Source organism: Gopherus flavomarginatus, chromosome 25 (assembly GCF_025201925.1).
Source record: "Gopherus flavomarginatus isolate rGopFla2 chromosome 25, rGopFla2.mat.asm, whole genome shotgun sequence".
In the NCBI taxonomy this organism is placed as follows: domain Eukaryota; kingdom Metazoa; phylum Chordata; order Testudines; family Testudinidae; genus Gopherus; species Gopherus flavomarginatus.
The window spans coordinates 7081715-7098533 of NC_066641.1; the positions used below are offsets into that span (position 1 = coordinate 7081715).

At 55.5% G+C, this 16819-nt stretch overlaps 1 protein-coding gene across 1 annotated transcript in view; it reads left to right on the forward strand.

Annotated features, from left to right (window-relative positions):
- Positions 1–16190, forward strand: part of KCNH6 (potassium voltage-gated channel subfamily H member 6) — a 102640-nt gene extending 86450 nt beyond the window's left edge. The window contains exons 8-14 of the mRNA XM_050935143.1: positions 4311–4563; positions 5966–6159; positions 8340–8439; positions 9295–9591; positions 11206–11386; positions 13402–13597; positions 14795–16190. Of these exons, the coding sequence (XP_050791100.1) occupies positions 4311–4563; positions 5966–6159; positions 8340–8439; positions 9295–9591; positions 11206–11386; positions 13402–13597; positions 14795–15079 (1506 nt within the window). The 3' untranslated portion in view covers positions 15080–16190. The remainder of the gene's footprint in view (positions 1–4310; positions 4564–5965; positions 6160–8339; positions 8440–9294; positions 9592–11205; positions 11387–13401; positions 13598–14794) is intronic.
- The last annotated feature ends 629 nt before the right edge of the window (positions 16191–16819 follow it).

Sequence of the window (16819 nt, forward strand, 5' to 3'; positions counted from 1 at the left end):
AAGCAGATTCAGATGCAGTCCTTGCCCAATGCTGCATCAGTATCGCACCCAGTAAAACAAAACAAAACAACATTGCAAAGTACAAACATATGTAAAAGCCAAAAAAAAAGGGGGGGGGGGTGTTTGCTTAGGCAGCAAAAAACCCAGAGCCGGCCCTGCTCGTATCGATCCAGCCTCCTCTCTGCGCCGCTGGTTGCTGAGCAAAGCAGGTTGTGCTTTGGGTGACAGGGAAAGGAAGGCATTTAAATAAACTTCAGTCCAGTTTAATTAGCATCTGGAAAAGCCGCAGTGAGGGAGTGAAGGGGATCAATGGGAGAGCAGCATTATGAGAGAAAGGCCTTTGCTCAGACCCCTTTGAGCCTTCGCCATCGGGAGAGGCCCTCCTCCTGAGACGTTAGCCATCCAGAACGGACTGCTGTGAACCCCAGAAGACAGGACAGTCAATTATAAAAAAGAGGCCATCTCACCTCTTGGGCGAGGAATGTATTCCCCTCGCTGGGGACATCATCGGGTCAGCTTGCAGATTTTCACCCTGCTCCGTGTGCTTGACAAGCACCAGGTCAAGGCAAAATGGAAGCCAAGCAACACAATATGTAATTAACCTGCGGAACTCACAGCCACGTGATATTATTGTAGAAAATAGTTTAGATTAGACATTGATAATAATAATTAGGGATGGGCCCAAGCCAGAATGCTAGATATTGACCTCCCACAGCTTTGGAAAAATTCAGATCCTGATTCAAAATTTGCTTCTGGTCCATTTGCATTATAATGAGCCAAACGAAACCCCAAGTCCAAGCACCCCAAACTTTGTGGCTGGGGTCTGTTTCTCATATTAATCCTGAGTGCTTTATATTTTCAAGGTGCTATACAATTATAAACTAATTACTCACCCAGCTGCTCTGTGAGATAGGTCAGTATCCCTACTCCCATTTTAAACATGGAGAAACTAAGGCACAGAGCCAGGGGCAAGTGACCAGCCCAAGGCCACACAATGAGTTAGTGTCAAAGCCAAGACTAGAACCCAGGAGTTCCTGACTCCTAGCCTGGTGTTCAATCATTAGCCCAAGACCAGGGGACCCTCTGGACAGGTACTAGGGAGAGCGCCCTGAGTTGCACCATGCCCACTGGCTGAGAAGAAATGGGCGGAGTCCCACAATTGCTAGGACTAGCTGGAGCTATGGGAGGGAAGGAGTTGTTTTCTTCCAGTCCCGCTTCCAAGCTCCAGCACCTAACCCAGTCTACCCCTACACCGGGCCCGGGAAGTGCTTTGGAGCCTGCTAAGGGACAGCAACGTACTCAGCTTCCACCTGGCGCACACGACCCACTCATTCGAGGGCAAAGACAAGACAAGCTAAGGCCGTGCTAACTCTCCCACAGCCCACATAACGCAAAACCCCGTGTTTCTTATAGGCCATGGCTACATGGCTCGTGGCAGCCCAAGGCAGAGAGAAACTCGGGCTAGCAGGGCTCATGCTACAGCACTAACAAACGGGGCCGCCCAGAGGATTCAGGGGGTCTGGGGGTTTTGGTGGCGGGGGGCCCCAGCTTTGGCGGTAATTTGGCAGCGGGGGGTCCTTCTGCTCCAGGACCCGCCACCGAAGTGCCCCGAGGACCCATGGCGGGGGACTCCTCGCTGCCAAATTGCTGCTGAAGACCCGGCACTTCAGCGGCGGATCCCGCTTTGGCAGTAATTCGGCAGCGGGGGGTCCTTCTGCCCCAGAGCGGAAGGACCCCCCACCGCCAAAGACCCGGAGCGGAAGAAGCTCCGGGGGCCCGGGACCCACGAGAGTTTTCCAGGGCCCCTGGAGCGAGTGAAGGATCCTGCTCCAGGGACCCTAAAAAACTCTCGTGAGGGCCCTGCAGGGCCTGGGGCAAATTGCCCCACTTGCACCCCTCCCGGGTGGCCCTGCTAACAAAGCTGCGCAGGCAGCGCTCTGAAGTTGTGGTGTGGGCTGGAACCTGGGCTCTGAAGCCCTCTCCCTAGGTCGCTGCGGTGGGTGGCGTAGACACAGCCGCACAGTTCCATAGATGTGGGGCTAACTCTGACCCAAGAGTTGTTGCGGGGGTGTTTTGTGTTACGGCTCTTTGTTATCCTGAGTCCAGTTCCTCTATATTTACTTGTAAGGAATACTGTTAATTGGGAAATCTTATCTGCTCTACTGATCCGTTGGCAGCTGACCATAATGGCAACCCCCTTGTCATTTAACATCTATGATAGTACAGAGTTTAATTAGGAGAGCGTGTCTCCTCACCAGCAGACGGCATCATTCAGTATAGATCTGGGGGCTGGCTTTTGGGGTGATGAATCTCGTCACTAATGTGCACCTCTGTTTTATTACTGCTTCATACTGCAGCAGCCGCGTGCAGCCCCCGTCATGAGCCATAACCCCGTGGCCCTGTGTGCCGTAGAAACACAGAATCAAAAGATGATTCCCTCCCCCAAAAGCTTTCAGTTGAAGCACGGGACAAGAGACCGCTGGTGGATGCAGCCAGACAGGAGCACAAGGGAAATCGTGAGGCCATACTGGTTGGCATGACTGGCACTGGTTCACCACATCATTGTCAAGTTTTTTTTGGCCGGCATCCTGGCAAAGGAGAATTTAAAATGGCTTTTATTTTTCCCTGGGTTTGCTCCACCCCTGCTGTGCCTGAGGCCCCACCCCCACTCCATCCCTCCCCCAAGGTCTTGCCCTCGCTCTAACCCCTCCCCCAAAGCCCCTGCCCACCACTTGCTGCTCTCTGCCCTCCCCCACGCACCTCCCACATCCACCAAACAGCTGGTTGTGGTACCTCCCCAACAGCTGATTGTCAATGCCGCAGAACAACTGTGGCTGGTGGGTGCTGAGCACTCACTATTTTTTTCCTCTTGGGTGCTTGAGCCCTGAAGCACCCACGGAGTCGGTGCCTGTAGCTGGGAGAGAGCTCGAGAAGTCATCAAGTCCAGTCCCCTGCCCGGAGGCAGGACCAAGTAAACCTAGACCACCCCTGCCAGAGGTTTGTCCAACAGCCCTCCGGAGATGGGGATTCCCCAGGCTCCCTTGGAAGCCTGTTGCAGAGCTTACCTACCAGTTCTAAAGCTTTCCCTAATGTCTAACCTAACTCTCTCTTGCAGCAGATCAAGCCCGTCACTTCTTGTCCTACCTTCTGTGGACAAGGAGAGCAATGGATCCCCGTCCTCTTTCTAACAGCTCGTAACATATTTGCAGACTGTTACCAGGTCCCCCTCAGTCTTCTTTTTTCCAGACCGAACATGCCCTATTTTTATATCGTTTCCTCCTAGGTCAGGTTTTCTAAACCTTTGATCATTTTTGTTGCTCTCCTCTGGACTCTCTCCAGTTTGTCCATATCTTTGCTAACGTGCGGAGCCCAGAACTGGACCCAGTGCTCCAGCTGAGGCCTCCCCAGTGCCAAGTTGACCGGGACAATGACCTCCCTCCCATGTCTTACATGCGACCCTCCTGTTGCTACAGCCCAGAACGATCTTAGTCTTTTTTGCACCTGCATCACAGTGTTGACTCATCTTCGGTTGATGATCAGTTATTGGTGACAAGAAGGGGTCTGTCATGTGGTTGGTGAGATTTCAGGTGTAAAGGAAGGAAGGGGTAACTGCAAGCAACCATCAGTTTTATTTTATTGTTTTTTAAACAGTTTGGGGGTTGGAATTTCCCAAGTGTTTTTATTTGTTTTTGGGGAGTCAATGAGGAGGCAGCTTCTAAAATCAGGAAGGAACCAGCTGGATGAGTCACTAGATTATTATAAAGTGACCTCACCTAGAGCCAGGCCAGTTCCCTTTGTGCTGGTTCTACTGAAGGCACCATGCTGACTTGCTCCTAGAGGGCTGGATTCGCAGTGCAGGGCCCAGCATGGGGACTGAAGGTGGGGCTTCTGCCCCCCCTTATCCTGGGGCTGCCACAGGCCATTCAGAGTTCTCCTGACCCACCTGCCCACCCCCGCACACACACACTCTCCACCCCTCTGGTTCCCACCTCCTTCCACAGCTGGGAACAGACTCCCAAGCCCCGACCTCTCAGCACATCCCATTGGAGCCTGCATCCAAGAGAGCTGAAGTCCCCCCAGTGCTTGAGGATTGTGCCGTGAGCGGACGGGTTGGATTGTCCCATTACAGACAGAGCCCGTAGTCATTGGCCGTGTCCGGCGCAGAGGCTATGGCTTGGATCCCTTTCTCGATGTAACTGTGATACGGGAAGCCCAGGCTGTGCTTGCCTATAGAATGGCCGGGGGCGGGGGATGTGGGGTTCATCCTCTGGGCCTGCTGTGTGACCGGCTGCCCCCTCCTCCCCATGCAGGTGCTGAAAGGGTTCCCCGAATGCCTGCAGGCTGACATCTGTCTCCACCTGAACCGCACCCTGCTCCAGAACTGCAAGGCCTTCCGGGGGGCCAGCAAGGGCTGCCTCCGAGCCCTGGCCATGAAGTTCAAGACGACTCACGCGCCTCCTGGAGACACCCTGGTGCATTACGGGGATGTCCTCACCACCCTCTACTTCATCTCCCGCGGCTCCATCGAGATTCTCCGGGAGGACATTGTGGTGGCCATCCTAGGTGGAAGAGTCCTTCCTTCTGGCGTGTGAGGTGGGGGGGGGGGCAGGTGGGAGGTGGGGTAGAGAGAAGGGGCTCTGCCAGAAGAAAGCAGGGTACCGTCCCACTCCCCTGATAACTCCCTGCTTCAGGCAGCTGTGAGACCCCCCCCAAAAGGTCACCCAGCCTGTGGACGGAGAGGAGGGAGCTGGTTCCCATTCCCCAACTCTAGGCTTCCACTAGCATCCAGTGCTGCCTCACTTGTGAGAATGAGCCAAGGCCTGGGATCCTCTCTCTGCTGTAGTGAGGCTGGGAAGAAGCATCCACCAGGGCTGGGAGGCGGCAGGAGGCTGGGAGAGTGTGTTTGGAAGATGCCAGCAGTCGGGTGGATCTGTGCTGAGTTTGGTCTCAGTCCACCCCTGGCTCTGACTAGCAGTGGAGGAACCAACTCAGATCAAATCAGAATCAAAGCAAACCCAGCTCAGACCCCTGGACTCCGCCTGTTCCTAGGTTTGGGAAGAAACTGGTGGGTCCCAACTCCTCTACCCCACTACCCTGTTCTTTCCCAGAATGCTGCTCCCTGCAGGCTAGGGCCAGAAACACTGCAATCCCACACAAGACGGCTGATCTTGTGACATCTCTGGTGCAGCCTAAAGCAAGAAGCATCGGAGATCATGAAAGAGGAGGCCTGTTCTCCCAGCCCTCCAAACCCAAGAGGTTCTGAGAGTTGGGAGGAGCACTTACATCTGCCAATGTTTCATCCTGTCATGTCCCTGTGGGCAGGGGAAAGCCAAGACTCGGCTGTCACGAATTCCACGGGGATTTTTATTGACAGACCCTTTGGGTTCTCTCTAGCTCCCAGTCCATGTGGCCCCATGTCTCCACAGCAGGTCTACCCAGCATCCTGGCCTGGACTTAGCAGTTGCGGAAGGGAGTGCTGACTATGCTACAAAGCTGACTAGACTCTCACAGTTTTGTGAGGTTCGCATGTCGTGACCTCAGCGAGGGCTGGTGAATTTCAGCACTCCTGGCCTAATGGGGGACAGTCTTTTAATTCAGTGTTAGAGCCCTGGAGAGGCCCATACATGGCATGTTACAGAGCAGCTGAAGGGACAAGGCCCCTGCCCTACAGAGCTTACAAAGATCAGCCACAGCGCAAGTAGCAAAAGGATGGGCAGAGGAGGCCTTGAGGTGGGGTAGATCTGGAGAAGGGAGGCACGGCAGAAGGTGCAAAGCGGCGAGCAGGAGGAGTCTAGTGGGTTAGTCAGGGAGGACACAGAGGAAGGTGGGGAGCTGGAGGAGAGGAGTTCACAGACGTCAACTGCTGAGTGAATCAAGACTTCAGCAGAGCAATCTCTCTAAAGCCTTAGAGCGCTGGGGACAGCTCCACCACCCATGCCCTCATGAGCCTCTCTCCACTGCACAGGGAAGAACGACATCTTTGGGGAGCCCATCAGCCTCTATGCCCGGCCTGGGAAATCCAATGCGGACGTCCGGGCACTGACCTACTGCGACTTGCATAAGATCCAGCGAGAGGACCTCCTGGAGGTCTTGGATATGTACCCGGCCTTTTCTGACAATTTCTGGAGCAACTTAGAGATAACCTTCAACCTGAGAGATGTAAGTCTCAGGCATAGGTGTGGAGAGTTAGGAGAACAGAGGCAGCTGCTGCAAATTGTCCCCATCCAAATTGCTGGGGATGAATGGGGCCGAGGGATGCCAAAGGCAATGATGCTGGGGAGCATAGACTGATAAACGCTCTGTGCTTCTAGCTCAGGTCATTCACATGTTTTCTAGGCACCAAGGGCTATGTTTTCAAAGCCTTGTCTGAGCTTTTAATTGCTTTCGAGTCAATAAGAGCCAGGTTTTGAGAAAAGCTCAACACTCACTCTGGGGATTGTGAACATCGTGATTTTGGCCCTAAATTTTCACAAGAGCCCAGCCCATGGGGGCATGTTAGGTGGCTTGATTGTAGGTGCTGAGAGCTTGGAAATCTGGTCCTGAGCTCTTCTGGAAATTTGGATCCATGAGTCCTGCAGCTAAACTCCCTTCCCCCTAGTTTTGCAGGACCACAGCACTATTAAAATATCTCAAAGGTTATTTCAGGCTGACGCAAGGTCATCGTGTTGCAATACTATGCCAACAAGATGTGTTGACGTTAGGTTGTGATGGGAGGGAGTATGGGAGATGTGACAGTGCACAGCACGGGGTCATACAGAGTCATCAAACGGTGACGTTTTGTTGTGACAAGACAGTGTTATGCCATGACAGAGTGGTGTTGTGACGGCTTGATGCAATGGGGCCACATGGCAACATGGTGGCATTGTGAGGTATCGCATGACAATGTTTTGCTGTGACATGTTGACACATGACGTGGTGCCGTTGTCTTGTGTTTTGACATGATGCTGTTCTCACAACATGAGGGCATTGTTTCACATTGTGATGTAACGTGAGGGCATTGTTTCAACATGAGGCCATGTCATTGTGTCACAATGTAACACTGATGTGACACAATGGTTTGAGTGAGGGCATGATGTGGAGAAATTGGATGTGGAGAAATTGGAGAGGGTCCAGAGAAGAGCAACAAGAATGATAAAAGGTCTTGAGAACATGACCTATGAAGGAAGGCTGAAGGAATTGGGTTTGTTTAGTTTGGAAAAGAGAAGACTGAGAGGGGACATGATAGCAGTTTTCAGGTATCTAAAAGGGTGTCATCAGGAGGAGGGAGAAAACTTGTTCACCTTAGCCTCCAATGATAGAACAAGAAGCAATGGGCTTAAACTGCAGCAAGGGAGATTTAGGTTGGACATTAGGAAAAAGTTCCTAACTGTCAGGGTAGTTAAACACTGGAATAGATTGCCTAGGGAAGTTGTGGAATCTCCATCTCTGGAGATATTTAAGAGTAGGTTAGATAAATGTCTATCAGGGATGGTCTAGACAGTATTTGGTCCTGCCATGAGGGCAGGGGACTGGACTCGATGACCTCTCGAGGTCCCTTCCAGTCCTAGAGTCTATGAATCTATGAATCTATGATTTCATTGTCATGATGCGGCATGTCATGTTATTGCAGTGTGCGGTGATGGTCTTGTCATGATGTGCTTCTCTGGTCTTGACATGATGTGATTTGTGTCACGTTGTTACAACACTGTGACTAAAGGCACTGTCCCATATAGATGGCATTTCCATGGTGATGTCATTGCATACGGATGATGTCATGTGATGACATCACCATGTAAACATCATGACTTTGGCATCAATCCAGAAGAGTACTCTGAACCTTTACCCATATGCTTAAGTCCAACTGACTTCAGGTATCAGACGGGGGGTCAGATTGCTAAGGGAAAAAACAGGAATTCCAAAGCCTTCAGCCAATCACAAATAAGCTTATTCAGAGACGTCCCCGCTTTTATGAACAATCAAGGCTGTGATTGGCTGAAGACTATGGAGTATTTTTTTTCCCGTAAACATTATCGTTAAATCCTGCCCGGCAATCTGATTGGCTGCCGCCGTTTGTTTGTTTTTTCCAGAGACACTGGCTGATGAGTGTGTGAGAGACCCCCCTAACTCCACTAATGTCCCGGGGCACCCCCCATCTGCCCCCCAGCACACTATACCATGCCCCCCAGGGCACCGAGCCTCGGGGGTCTCTCATCACACCTCAGGAGGGTCCAGTTCAGTATCTCCTGCCGGCGGGCTTGGGGAGAGGGGACTGGGAGCAGGGTCTGCAGAGAGGCACCGCAGGGTTTCCTTGCGTGGCACTAACAGTCCCCTCTCGCGCTCGGTGCCCTCTTCCCTCTCAGGCAGACAGCATCCCCCGCTCGCCGCTCAGCGAGGACTACGACTGCTCCTATCGCCACGTGCGCCGGCGCAAGCATTCCCTCTGCCGGCCCCCCAAGACCGGTGAGTCGTAGCCGGCCGGGCTCGGCCTCCTTGAATCAGTGGCAGCTGCTGGGCAGGACAGGGAGGGTGTGAACAGTCGTCTCTGCCCCCCCAGCACCTTCTCCCTCCATCTGCTTCTCTGCCGTCCCCCATCTCCCCAGCGCCCCCCGTCGCTGTGGTACCAGCACTACAGGAGGGACTGGTCTCAGCTATGCCAGAGCTGGTTCAAGCCAATCTGGGCCCCTGACTCCCCCCCGCCACCCCAACTCCCCTGCCAGGGCCTGGGGCGGGTCTGTGCACCATGGCGCAGGGTGGATCTGGGTGCTGGCGCTTGTGAAGGGCTGTGGGGAGGGGAGGTAGCTGGCCTGTGCCCTGCCAGGGCAGTGTCCTGACAGCTGAGCGCCCCGGGGGCAGCCCGCCCTTCACCCCGGGCAGTGCTGCAGCAGGAGCACTGGTGGGAGGGCAAGGGTTTGAGAGCCTCGGCTGACCAGTGCCTTGGGGGGGCGGGGGGGCTCTTACTAGCTTATCTGCTGCTGGCACAGCAGGGCCCAGGCCACTGTCCATGAGGCAGTGCAGGGCACTGACTGGATCACGTTGTGCCCGCCCTGAGACATAGTATTGTCTGGCCTGGCCCCCTCCGCGAGGCAGCACTGGGCACCAGCCGGCCTCTCCTGTTCACTGTCTATTAATAGACAGCCTAGGCGCCATCCAGCCCTCTCCACCCCCTCATCCCCATGAAGCTGGGTAAGGCTCCCCATGGTTCTCTCGTGGGCTCCTGAAGCCCCTTGGCATCACGATGGGGATGGGGTCTGAAGGGGCTGCCCTGGCGTGTCTGTACTAATCTGTCTGCACCCCCACACACACCCCGCCCCACAGATCCGGACGGGCTGGACACGGGCATCTCGGACGCCGAGCAGTACCACACCTACTCGGAGCTCACCAACCTGCAGGGCCCCCTCAGCAAGGACCAGTGGGACGACCTGTGCAGCAGCACCCCGCCTTGCTCGCAGACCAGCGACGAGGAGGCCAAGCCCCCCAGCCCCACCCAGGCCGAGCCCTCCTCTGACTCCGACAAGGATGACTTTGCCCCAGCCGTGCTCAGCCTGGTCACCCCCAATGTCAGGGGCACCGATGGCAGCAAGCAGGTGGTGGACGACAGCCAGTCCTACGCAGGTAGCGGTGATTGTGTCTTGGGGCGCTGCCGGGAGCCATGGGGCCCAGTGCTGGCTATCAGGGGAGGGGAGATGGGCTGAGATCCTATTGGGCCCCGTTAACCCTCATCTCTCCAGTGTCCAGGGTTTGAGTGTGACCACTGGGGGGCGCCGTGGGAGGGAGAAAGGAGAGTGTCCGGTTTTCGGGAGATGGAGGAAAGTCTGGACCTTTGGGAGGAGCAACCTGGCTCCACACAAAACCTGCATTCTCTGTGTGAGGCCACATGGGCCTGCCTAGGATCTAGTTCTGTGGGGAATCCAGACAGTGATGGTATCACGACACAAACCTCAGCCTAAGCCAGAGGTGGGCAAACTACGGCCCGCGGGACCGTCCTGCCCAGCCCTTGAGCTCCCCGCTGGGGAGGCTAGCCCCTGGCCCTCCCCCACTGTTCCCCCCCCTCACAGCCACGCCTCCGCGTGGGCAGCGCTCTGGGCGGCGGGGTTGTGTGCTTCTGCCAAGCAGTACGGTGGTGTGTCTGGCTCCAGCCGGGCGGCCCGGCTGCCAGACATGCTGCTCTGAGTGGCATGGTAAGGGGGCTGGAGCCAGGGAGGTTGGATAAGGAGTGGGGGGTCCCGGGGGGCAGTCAGGGGACAGGGAGCAGGGGGCGGTTGGATGGGGCAGAGGTTCTGGGGGGCAGATGGGGGACGGGGGGAAGGTTGGATAAGTGTGGGGTCCCAGGGGGCCTGTCAAGGGGCAGGGGTGTGGATAGGGGTCAGAGCAGTCGGGGACTGGGAGCAGGGGGTTGGATAGGGGATGGGGTTCTGGGGGTGGTTAGGGGTGGGGGGGTCCCAGGAGGGGGCGGTTAGGGGACAAGGAACGAGGGGATTGGATAGGGGATGGGGTTCTGGGGGTGGTTAGGGGTGGGGGGTCCCAGAAGGGGGCGGTTAGGGGACAAGGAACGGGGGGGTTGGATGGGACGGGAGTTCTGAGGGGGGCAGTCGGGGGCGGGAAGTGGGAGGGGGCAGATAGGGGGCAGGGACCAGGCTGTTTGGGGAGGCACAGCCTTCCTTACCCGGCCCTCCATACAGTTTTGCCTGGTGGCTCCTCGGGCCTCCTGCAGGACTGGATTGGCTCTAGCCCTGGTTCCCCCGGCCATGTCCTGGCGGAGTTAAACTGCCCCTGCCCCAGTGAGTCTGCGACTGTCCGTCTATCAGGAGTGGGTGTGGGTTAGGAGCCGAGCTCTGGTTCTTTGGAGTGGCAGGGGTCATGGAGCTGGTCTCCCCCTTACACTGGAGTAATTCACACCCCATCCTGGCAGTGGGCGCAGCTGTTCTGTTCCGCCTACACACAGGGCTTCGGCATTACCCCCCCTCTCTCCCCATAGCATGCCTGCCCCGACACCCTGCAGAGCGCAGGCAGCCTCTGGGGCTGGATTCTGTGTCTCACTGGGGCTGCAGGGAGCGCCTGGACCCTCCCCGGCCGCCCACGGGTGCAGTGCTGATGCAGATGATACAGCAGGGAGAGCTTGTTTGGGACCACGGGGTCGGGGTTTGCTGACCGGGAATTCCTGGTGCCGGGGTGGGGGGGTTATCTCGGATCTGCTCCAACAGCAGCTGTGAACTCTCCTCTTTGCAGCTACCCCCAGGGACGTTCCAAACATGTTCGCCTTCTGGGAGGACAGACGGCCAAATCTCCACCCAGAGCCCCTGCCACATGCGTCCTTGGTCCACAATCCCGGGGCCAGCTCTCTGCGCTTGGACTACGGGCAGGGTCAGATCGAATCCCGACTCGAGCTGCTGCAGGCTCAGCTCAGCAGGTGGGTGCAGCTCCTCCGAGGCCGGAGCCTGGGTTCCTGCAGTGCTTGAGTGGCTCAGGGTGCTGCCCCTTCTGGGCAAACCCAATGAGTGGCATCTGCCGCCCCCCCATTAAAAGACCCACATGGAACAGGGCTATTTAACAAAGCTCTGTGATGTGACGTGGGCTCTCCTTGCTGGCTACTTTGGGTATTGCATGTCCATGGAGCATCCTGCCCTACCGTGATTAGTGGTGACATATGGAAGCAGCTGCTAAAGTATTTCCTCAGCAGGACCCAGCCTGGATTTAGTTGCAGTGGCTCCCACAGAATTCAGTCATGAGGTCAGGAATCGAAGGCTTTGCATTTACATTTGCCGTTGTTCACGTATATGAAGAGCGGCCCCCTTCCTCCTGCTCGACCATCTTGGGCAGGTGAATTGTTCGCAAAGCCAGTCACTGGCGACAGACGCTTGCCGTGTAAACAGTAAGGAAGGGGCCAGCATTCAAATGAGAAGGGAAAGGAGCCCAGATCGGTGAGACCTGCCACTTCAATAGTGCAGCTGGAATTTCCACCGCTGGGGACCGAAAGTTACCCCCATGTGGAAGCAACTCGATAAAGACGTGATTTTCAGTGGCTGCCTGCAGCCCCCGTTCAGTGCAGTGGGAATTGTGTGTGCTCAGTGCCTCTAGGAATCAGGCCACTTTTATCTAGGTGCCTAAGTGGAGATTTCGGTGTCTCACTTTAGGCCCAAGAAGTATTTGCCCTGCTTCACTCAGCCGTTTTTTCACTGACTTCGTAAAACTCCCATGAGCTATGCCGACTAGGTATGATGCACCCCCTGGTGGCCACATAGTGACAGCAGCAGGCTCCGCGGAGATCGGAGAAAAGGCCCTAGCCTGCCTTTTAATTTTCATTTGTTCCTCTCAAAAAAAATGGTCCCTTTGGGTTGTGATGTAAACGTGGGACTATTCTCAGTCATTCTTCTCCAGAGAGGGGTCCCAGAACTCCATCCTGCCAGACCCACGTTGAGATAGGGACAGCCCCGAAATCCAGAGCCAAATCTGCAGCCAGCCTTCCCCAGCACTCCTGGGAGTTTGGCTTCTTGGTTTGGGCCTGGCTATTGAAGAGACAGCATGGCCCAGTGGATTAGGATCAGGAGACCTGGGCTGTCTTCCTTGAGGCAGTTACTTGACTTCCCTCATGCCTCTGTTTCCCCTTCCACCTTCTGTTATGTCTATTTAGATTGTAGCTTTTCGGGGCAGGGACAGTCTCTGATTCTGTGACTGCACAATGCCTAGCAGAATGGGGCCTGATCGCCACTCTAGTTGCCTCTAATTGCTACTGTCATATAAATAATAGTGTAAATCCACAGACCGTGGGACCTGCCAAACTGGATCCAATCAGCTCAGGGATCCATCTAGCCCAGCGTCCTGGCTCTGACAGTGGCCAGCAGCAGACACTTCGGAATGTGGAAGAAAAACTCCAATAGCCAGCTCATTTGCCCAGCCTGATCCCAATAGCGATTGGTTTAAGATCTGAGTTTGTCTCTCTTCCAAGACCCTTGGTTAGCATTAGCCATCCTAACACTGGGTGTCCTTGTGACCCAGCTACACAACAAGAAGATACAAATGAGGCTCCGGGCTGGAAAACGCCTTGACCAGGCTGTTTGGGATAAGCCTTTTCTCCTGGGCTGGCTCTGGTGGGTGGTGACTGCAGCATCCTCTGTCTGTTGCTGGAGCTGGCTGTCTGACCATGTCCTCGCCAGCCTGAGCTAGGAGGATCGGCAGCAACACTGGAAAATCAAAAGGCAAGGATGGCGCTTTGACAAACCCCACCCCCCGTGTTCTGGCCACTCCCCGAATTCACTGGTTCCCATGCCACCCTCAGTGGGCCGCACTGGCTTGGCCTTACTGGGGTTCCAGAAACTTTGCCAGCTCAGTGCAGCCCAAACAAAGTCCACTGCCCAGGCAAAGCCCCAGATGAAAGAGGGTGATCCTAGGAGACACCGTGCTAACGCTGGTTGATCTGTCCCACAGGCTGGAGTCCAGGATGTCTTCAGATATTACTATAATCCTCCAGCTCCTGCAGCGCCAGCTGTCCCAAGTGCCACCCGCATACAGCCCCATCTCGCCGTCCTCCCACAGCCTGGCCATGTACACCATGGGCCCAAGGGGCATGGAGCCCGCTCCACCGTGCACACTGCTGCAGGAGGACCCGACTCCTCCCGGGCAGGTAACTCCCGACCTCATCCCGCTTCACAGCAAAGACCAGTACAAGCGCTGAGCCCGAATTGAGGCTGAGGGGGCTCTAGGGGAGATGTCTCTGTCTCTTCACAGCAGAGAGCAACTTCCTCCTCCAGAGGAGCAGGCTAAGGGGGTCCCCTGGCAAGTCATTCCGCGAGTGACCCTGAGGTGAAGGAAGGAGACTTGGCTCTCCAAGGCTGCCCCTGCCTTCCAAGTGCAGAGAGTGCTGGGCTGAGGGTCCAGGATAGGAGCTTCTCCCCTCCCACTTCTCCTCACAGTGTGGGGAAGGGTCTGGCCATGGGGGAGGCAGCTTCCTTTCACCAAAGTGGGAGATGGAGAGACCCAGGAGATGTTGCCACCTCACCCACTGCTTCTCTCTGGGCGAGGTCCCCCTGCTCCTGCTTCTTCTCTCCCTCTCTGACTAACCCAGGGCCATTTCAAAACCCATCATACCCCAGGTCATCCCCTCTGGGCTAAGCCCTTGGGACTGGAGAGGGGATGAAGCCCAGCAGAGACCTGGAATGAGAACACCTAGTACCCCAAAGCCATTCTTTTGGGGTGCTGGAGGTAAAGAGAGTAGAGTCCCCTTTCTGGCATGAATCAGCTGCTCCATCCTAGCTTGCTTGAAGTCACCACTGTCTCTGGGGGAGCTGCTGCTGCTTTGAGAGCTCAGGGGCTTGTCTACACTTCAGAGCTGCCCCACTGCAGCACTTCAGTGCAGCCACGACCTGCACCAGTGGGAGGGATTCTCCTGTCAACCTAGGTAACCCACCTCCCCGAGATGCAGTAGCCAAGTCAATGGTAGCTAACGCTGTCTACACAGGGACTCAGGTCAGCTTAACTACACTGCTCAAGCCAACTTAATTTTCTGGTGTAGACCAGGCCTCTGAATCTGTTGAAACGTGGCTCCAGCACTGGGGGTTGCGCCATCACTAGGGCAGCAGGATTTGACCAGTGGGAGTGTGTGTGAGCTGTAAGGGGTTTCCCAATGACGGGGTCAGGGCTTCTCTTTTCCAAGGTGTCCCCATGAAAAGGCAAGAAGCTCCCCCACTGTATGGGCTGGCACCTCCTGCTCAATGGGCTTCTCTCTCAATGGGACGCTATGGCCTCTTGGCCAGAAGACCCTAGTTGCTGAACTTTAATCTCATAACAACACACCCTCATTTCTCCTTTTCTTCTCCGTCAGAGCCCAAGCTACACAGAGATAGAAAAGTTCCAGCTGAAATCCAGGGACTCCTTGTCAAGCGGGGTACACCTGTTGGCGGCCTCAGAGAAAACCATGACCATCTACTCCCAGCCAGAGCGCCATTCCCAGACCTTCCCCAACCCAGAGCCCCACCAGAGGGCAACAAACACACAGGGACTCTTTCGCGGCTCTCGTTTCCCTTCCCTCCCCGAGCATCTTGAAGCCTCTTCTGAGCACCTAGACATTCAGAGACATCTCTCCGACCCGGTGCTTCCCGGCAGTTAGAGATGCGCACGCGCCGAGCAAAGCCAAGAGGAACCGCAACTGAGAACTGGTTTCGCTGATTTCAGTTTTGAGTGTGGGGGCGAGACGGGGAGGACAAAGTTATTGGCTCAGGGGTACACTTTGTAGCTGTCCTCTGCCCCGGTGGAGGGGAGTGGAGAGTGGAAGGGGTTCAGAGATCATTGTTCTCCAAAGGCTTATGTAGAGTAGATTCAAGTTGCACATTATAGAGTGCACCCAACGCGGCTTTTTTTGATGGCCACCAAGAAGCCAACGGGCTGGAGGAGCCAGATGGCACCAGCCTCCTCTTCCTCGCCAAGCCTTCCTCCCAGTGTTGGTGCCACCAAAATGGGCCACGACTGCAGGAGGAGAGTGAATGCATGGCTGGGAGGCCACCTTGCTGGCAGCTCTCTGGGGCAGGGACCACCTCGACATCTATGTTCATACTCCGCCTAGCACCACGGGACCTTTGCACACTACCATACTGGGGCTGTTCATCCTGGAGACGATGTTGTCTGGAGGAGGAGAGGGAAGGAGGGATAAATGGCATCGGATAGTGGGAGAATGAAGGAGCTAGAGGTGTAAAGTCCAGGGGATGGGCAGAGGAGAGGAGTCATCCCTGTCCTACCTGGCTGTCATTAAGAAACGAGGGTGGTGGTTTCCACCACTCTAGCACGCTTCAGCACAGGTCCCTGGCCAGCAGCCCCTAGAGCAAGGCTGACTCTAAGCTTCAGCCAGGCCTGAGAAGCTTTCCTCCAGCCCTCATCCAACTCTTGCAAAGCCCCCATAGCTTCCCAGACAAACTCAACTGTGACCCGGCGTGAGTGGAAAGCACAAAACTCATAAGCACAATCCTGGAAAGAGAAAAGCAAAACCAACCCCCAGACACATTGTTTTCAGCCCTCGCCTGGAGATCGTCTCTTTTGATAATGGTTTCATAGATGCTTCCCACACACATACACACACACACCGAGGGACCCTGTTGCTCCCCTGCAGGAGAAAACCCGCCTAGCAATGCTGCCTTCCACTCGGTTAGATGCTGTAGAGGTAGTCTTGGCCGCTGGCTCACGCCGTGTTGAGCTCCCTGTGAGAGTAGCAAGACTGTGAGCGTTTCTTAGTGTCCACTTTGCTAATAAATATTTTTTGGCACCTAAAGTGGCTCAAGGCTGGGTTTTGTCGAGGAGCCGGGAGAGTGGCTGGAGTGAGCTCATGGATGTGGAGCTCTGAGCGCTACCCTGACCCCGTCCAATACTGGAGCTGCTTCAGAGCCCTGGTCTTAATCTACAAAGATCTCCGGGACGCTCTCTGTCAGCTGCCCTTGTCGGGGACTCCAGGGCCAGTGGTGCTCAGAGCGCAGCTCTCGCGGATCCCAGACAGGGCCTTCGTCTGTGGAATTCCCCTTCGACAGAAATGAGAATATGGCTGGATCTCAGCACTTGGTCTGACCCAGCGCTTTGCAAAGGCCGTTCTGTAAGGACAGCCTGGCCTGCCCCCGAAATAATCCAACATGCCCGCCACGCTCGCAGCCAAGCAGAAATCTGAGAGGGTGGGGATTTGAACAGCCACCTCTGACAATGCCAGAGGCACCTGATCTGCTTGTTCTCCCCTTTGTCCAGAGAGAAAATGAGCTTTGAGGGCACTCAGATAACTGATGTGGGGACCCCCTGCTTTCTCCTGCCGTGTGCCTCAGGCTTCCCACCCTGTCGCCACGGGGGAGCAGCCACATGGAAACTGTGCTGTGAA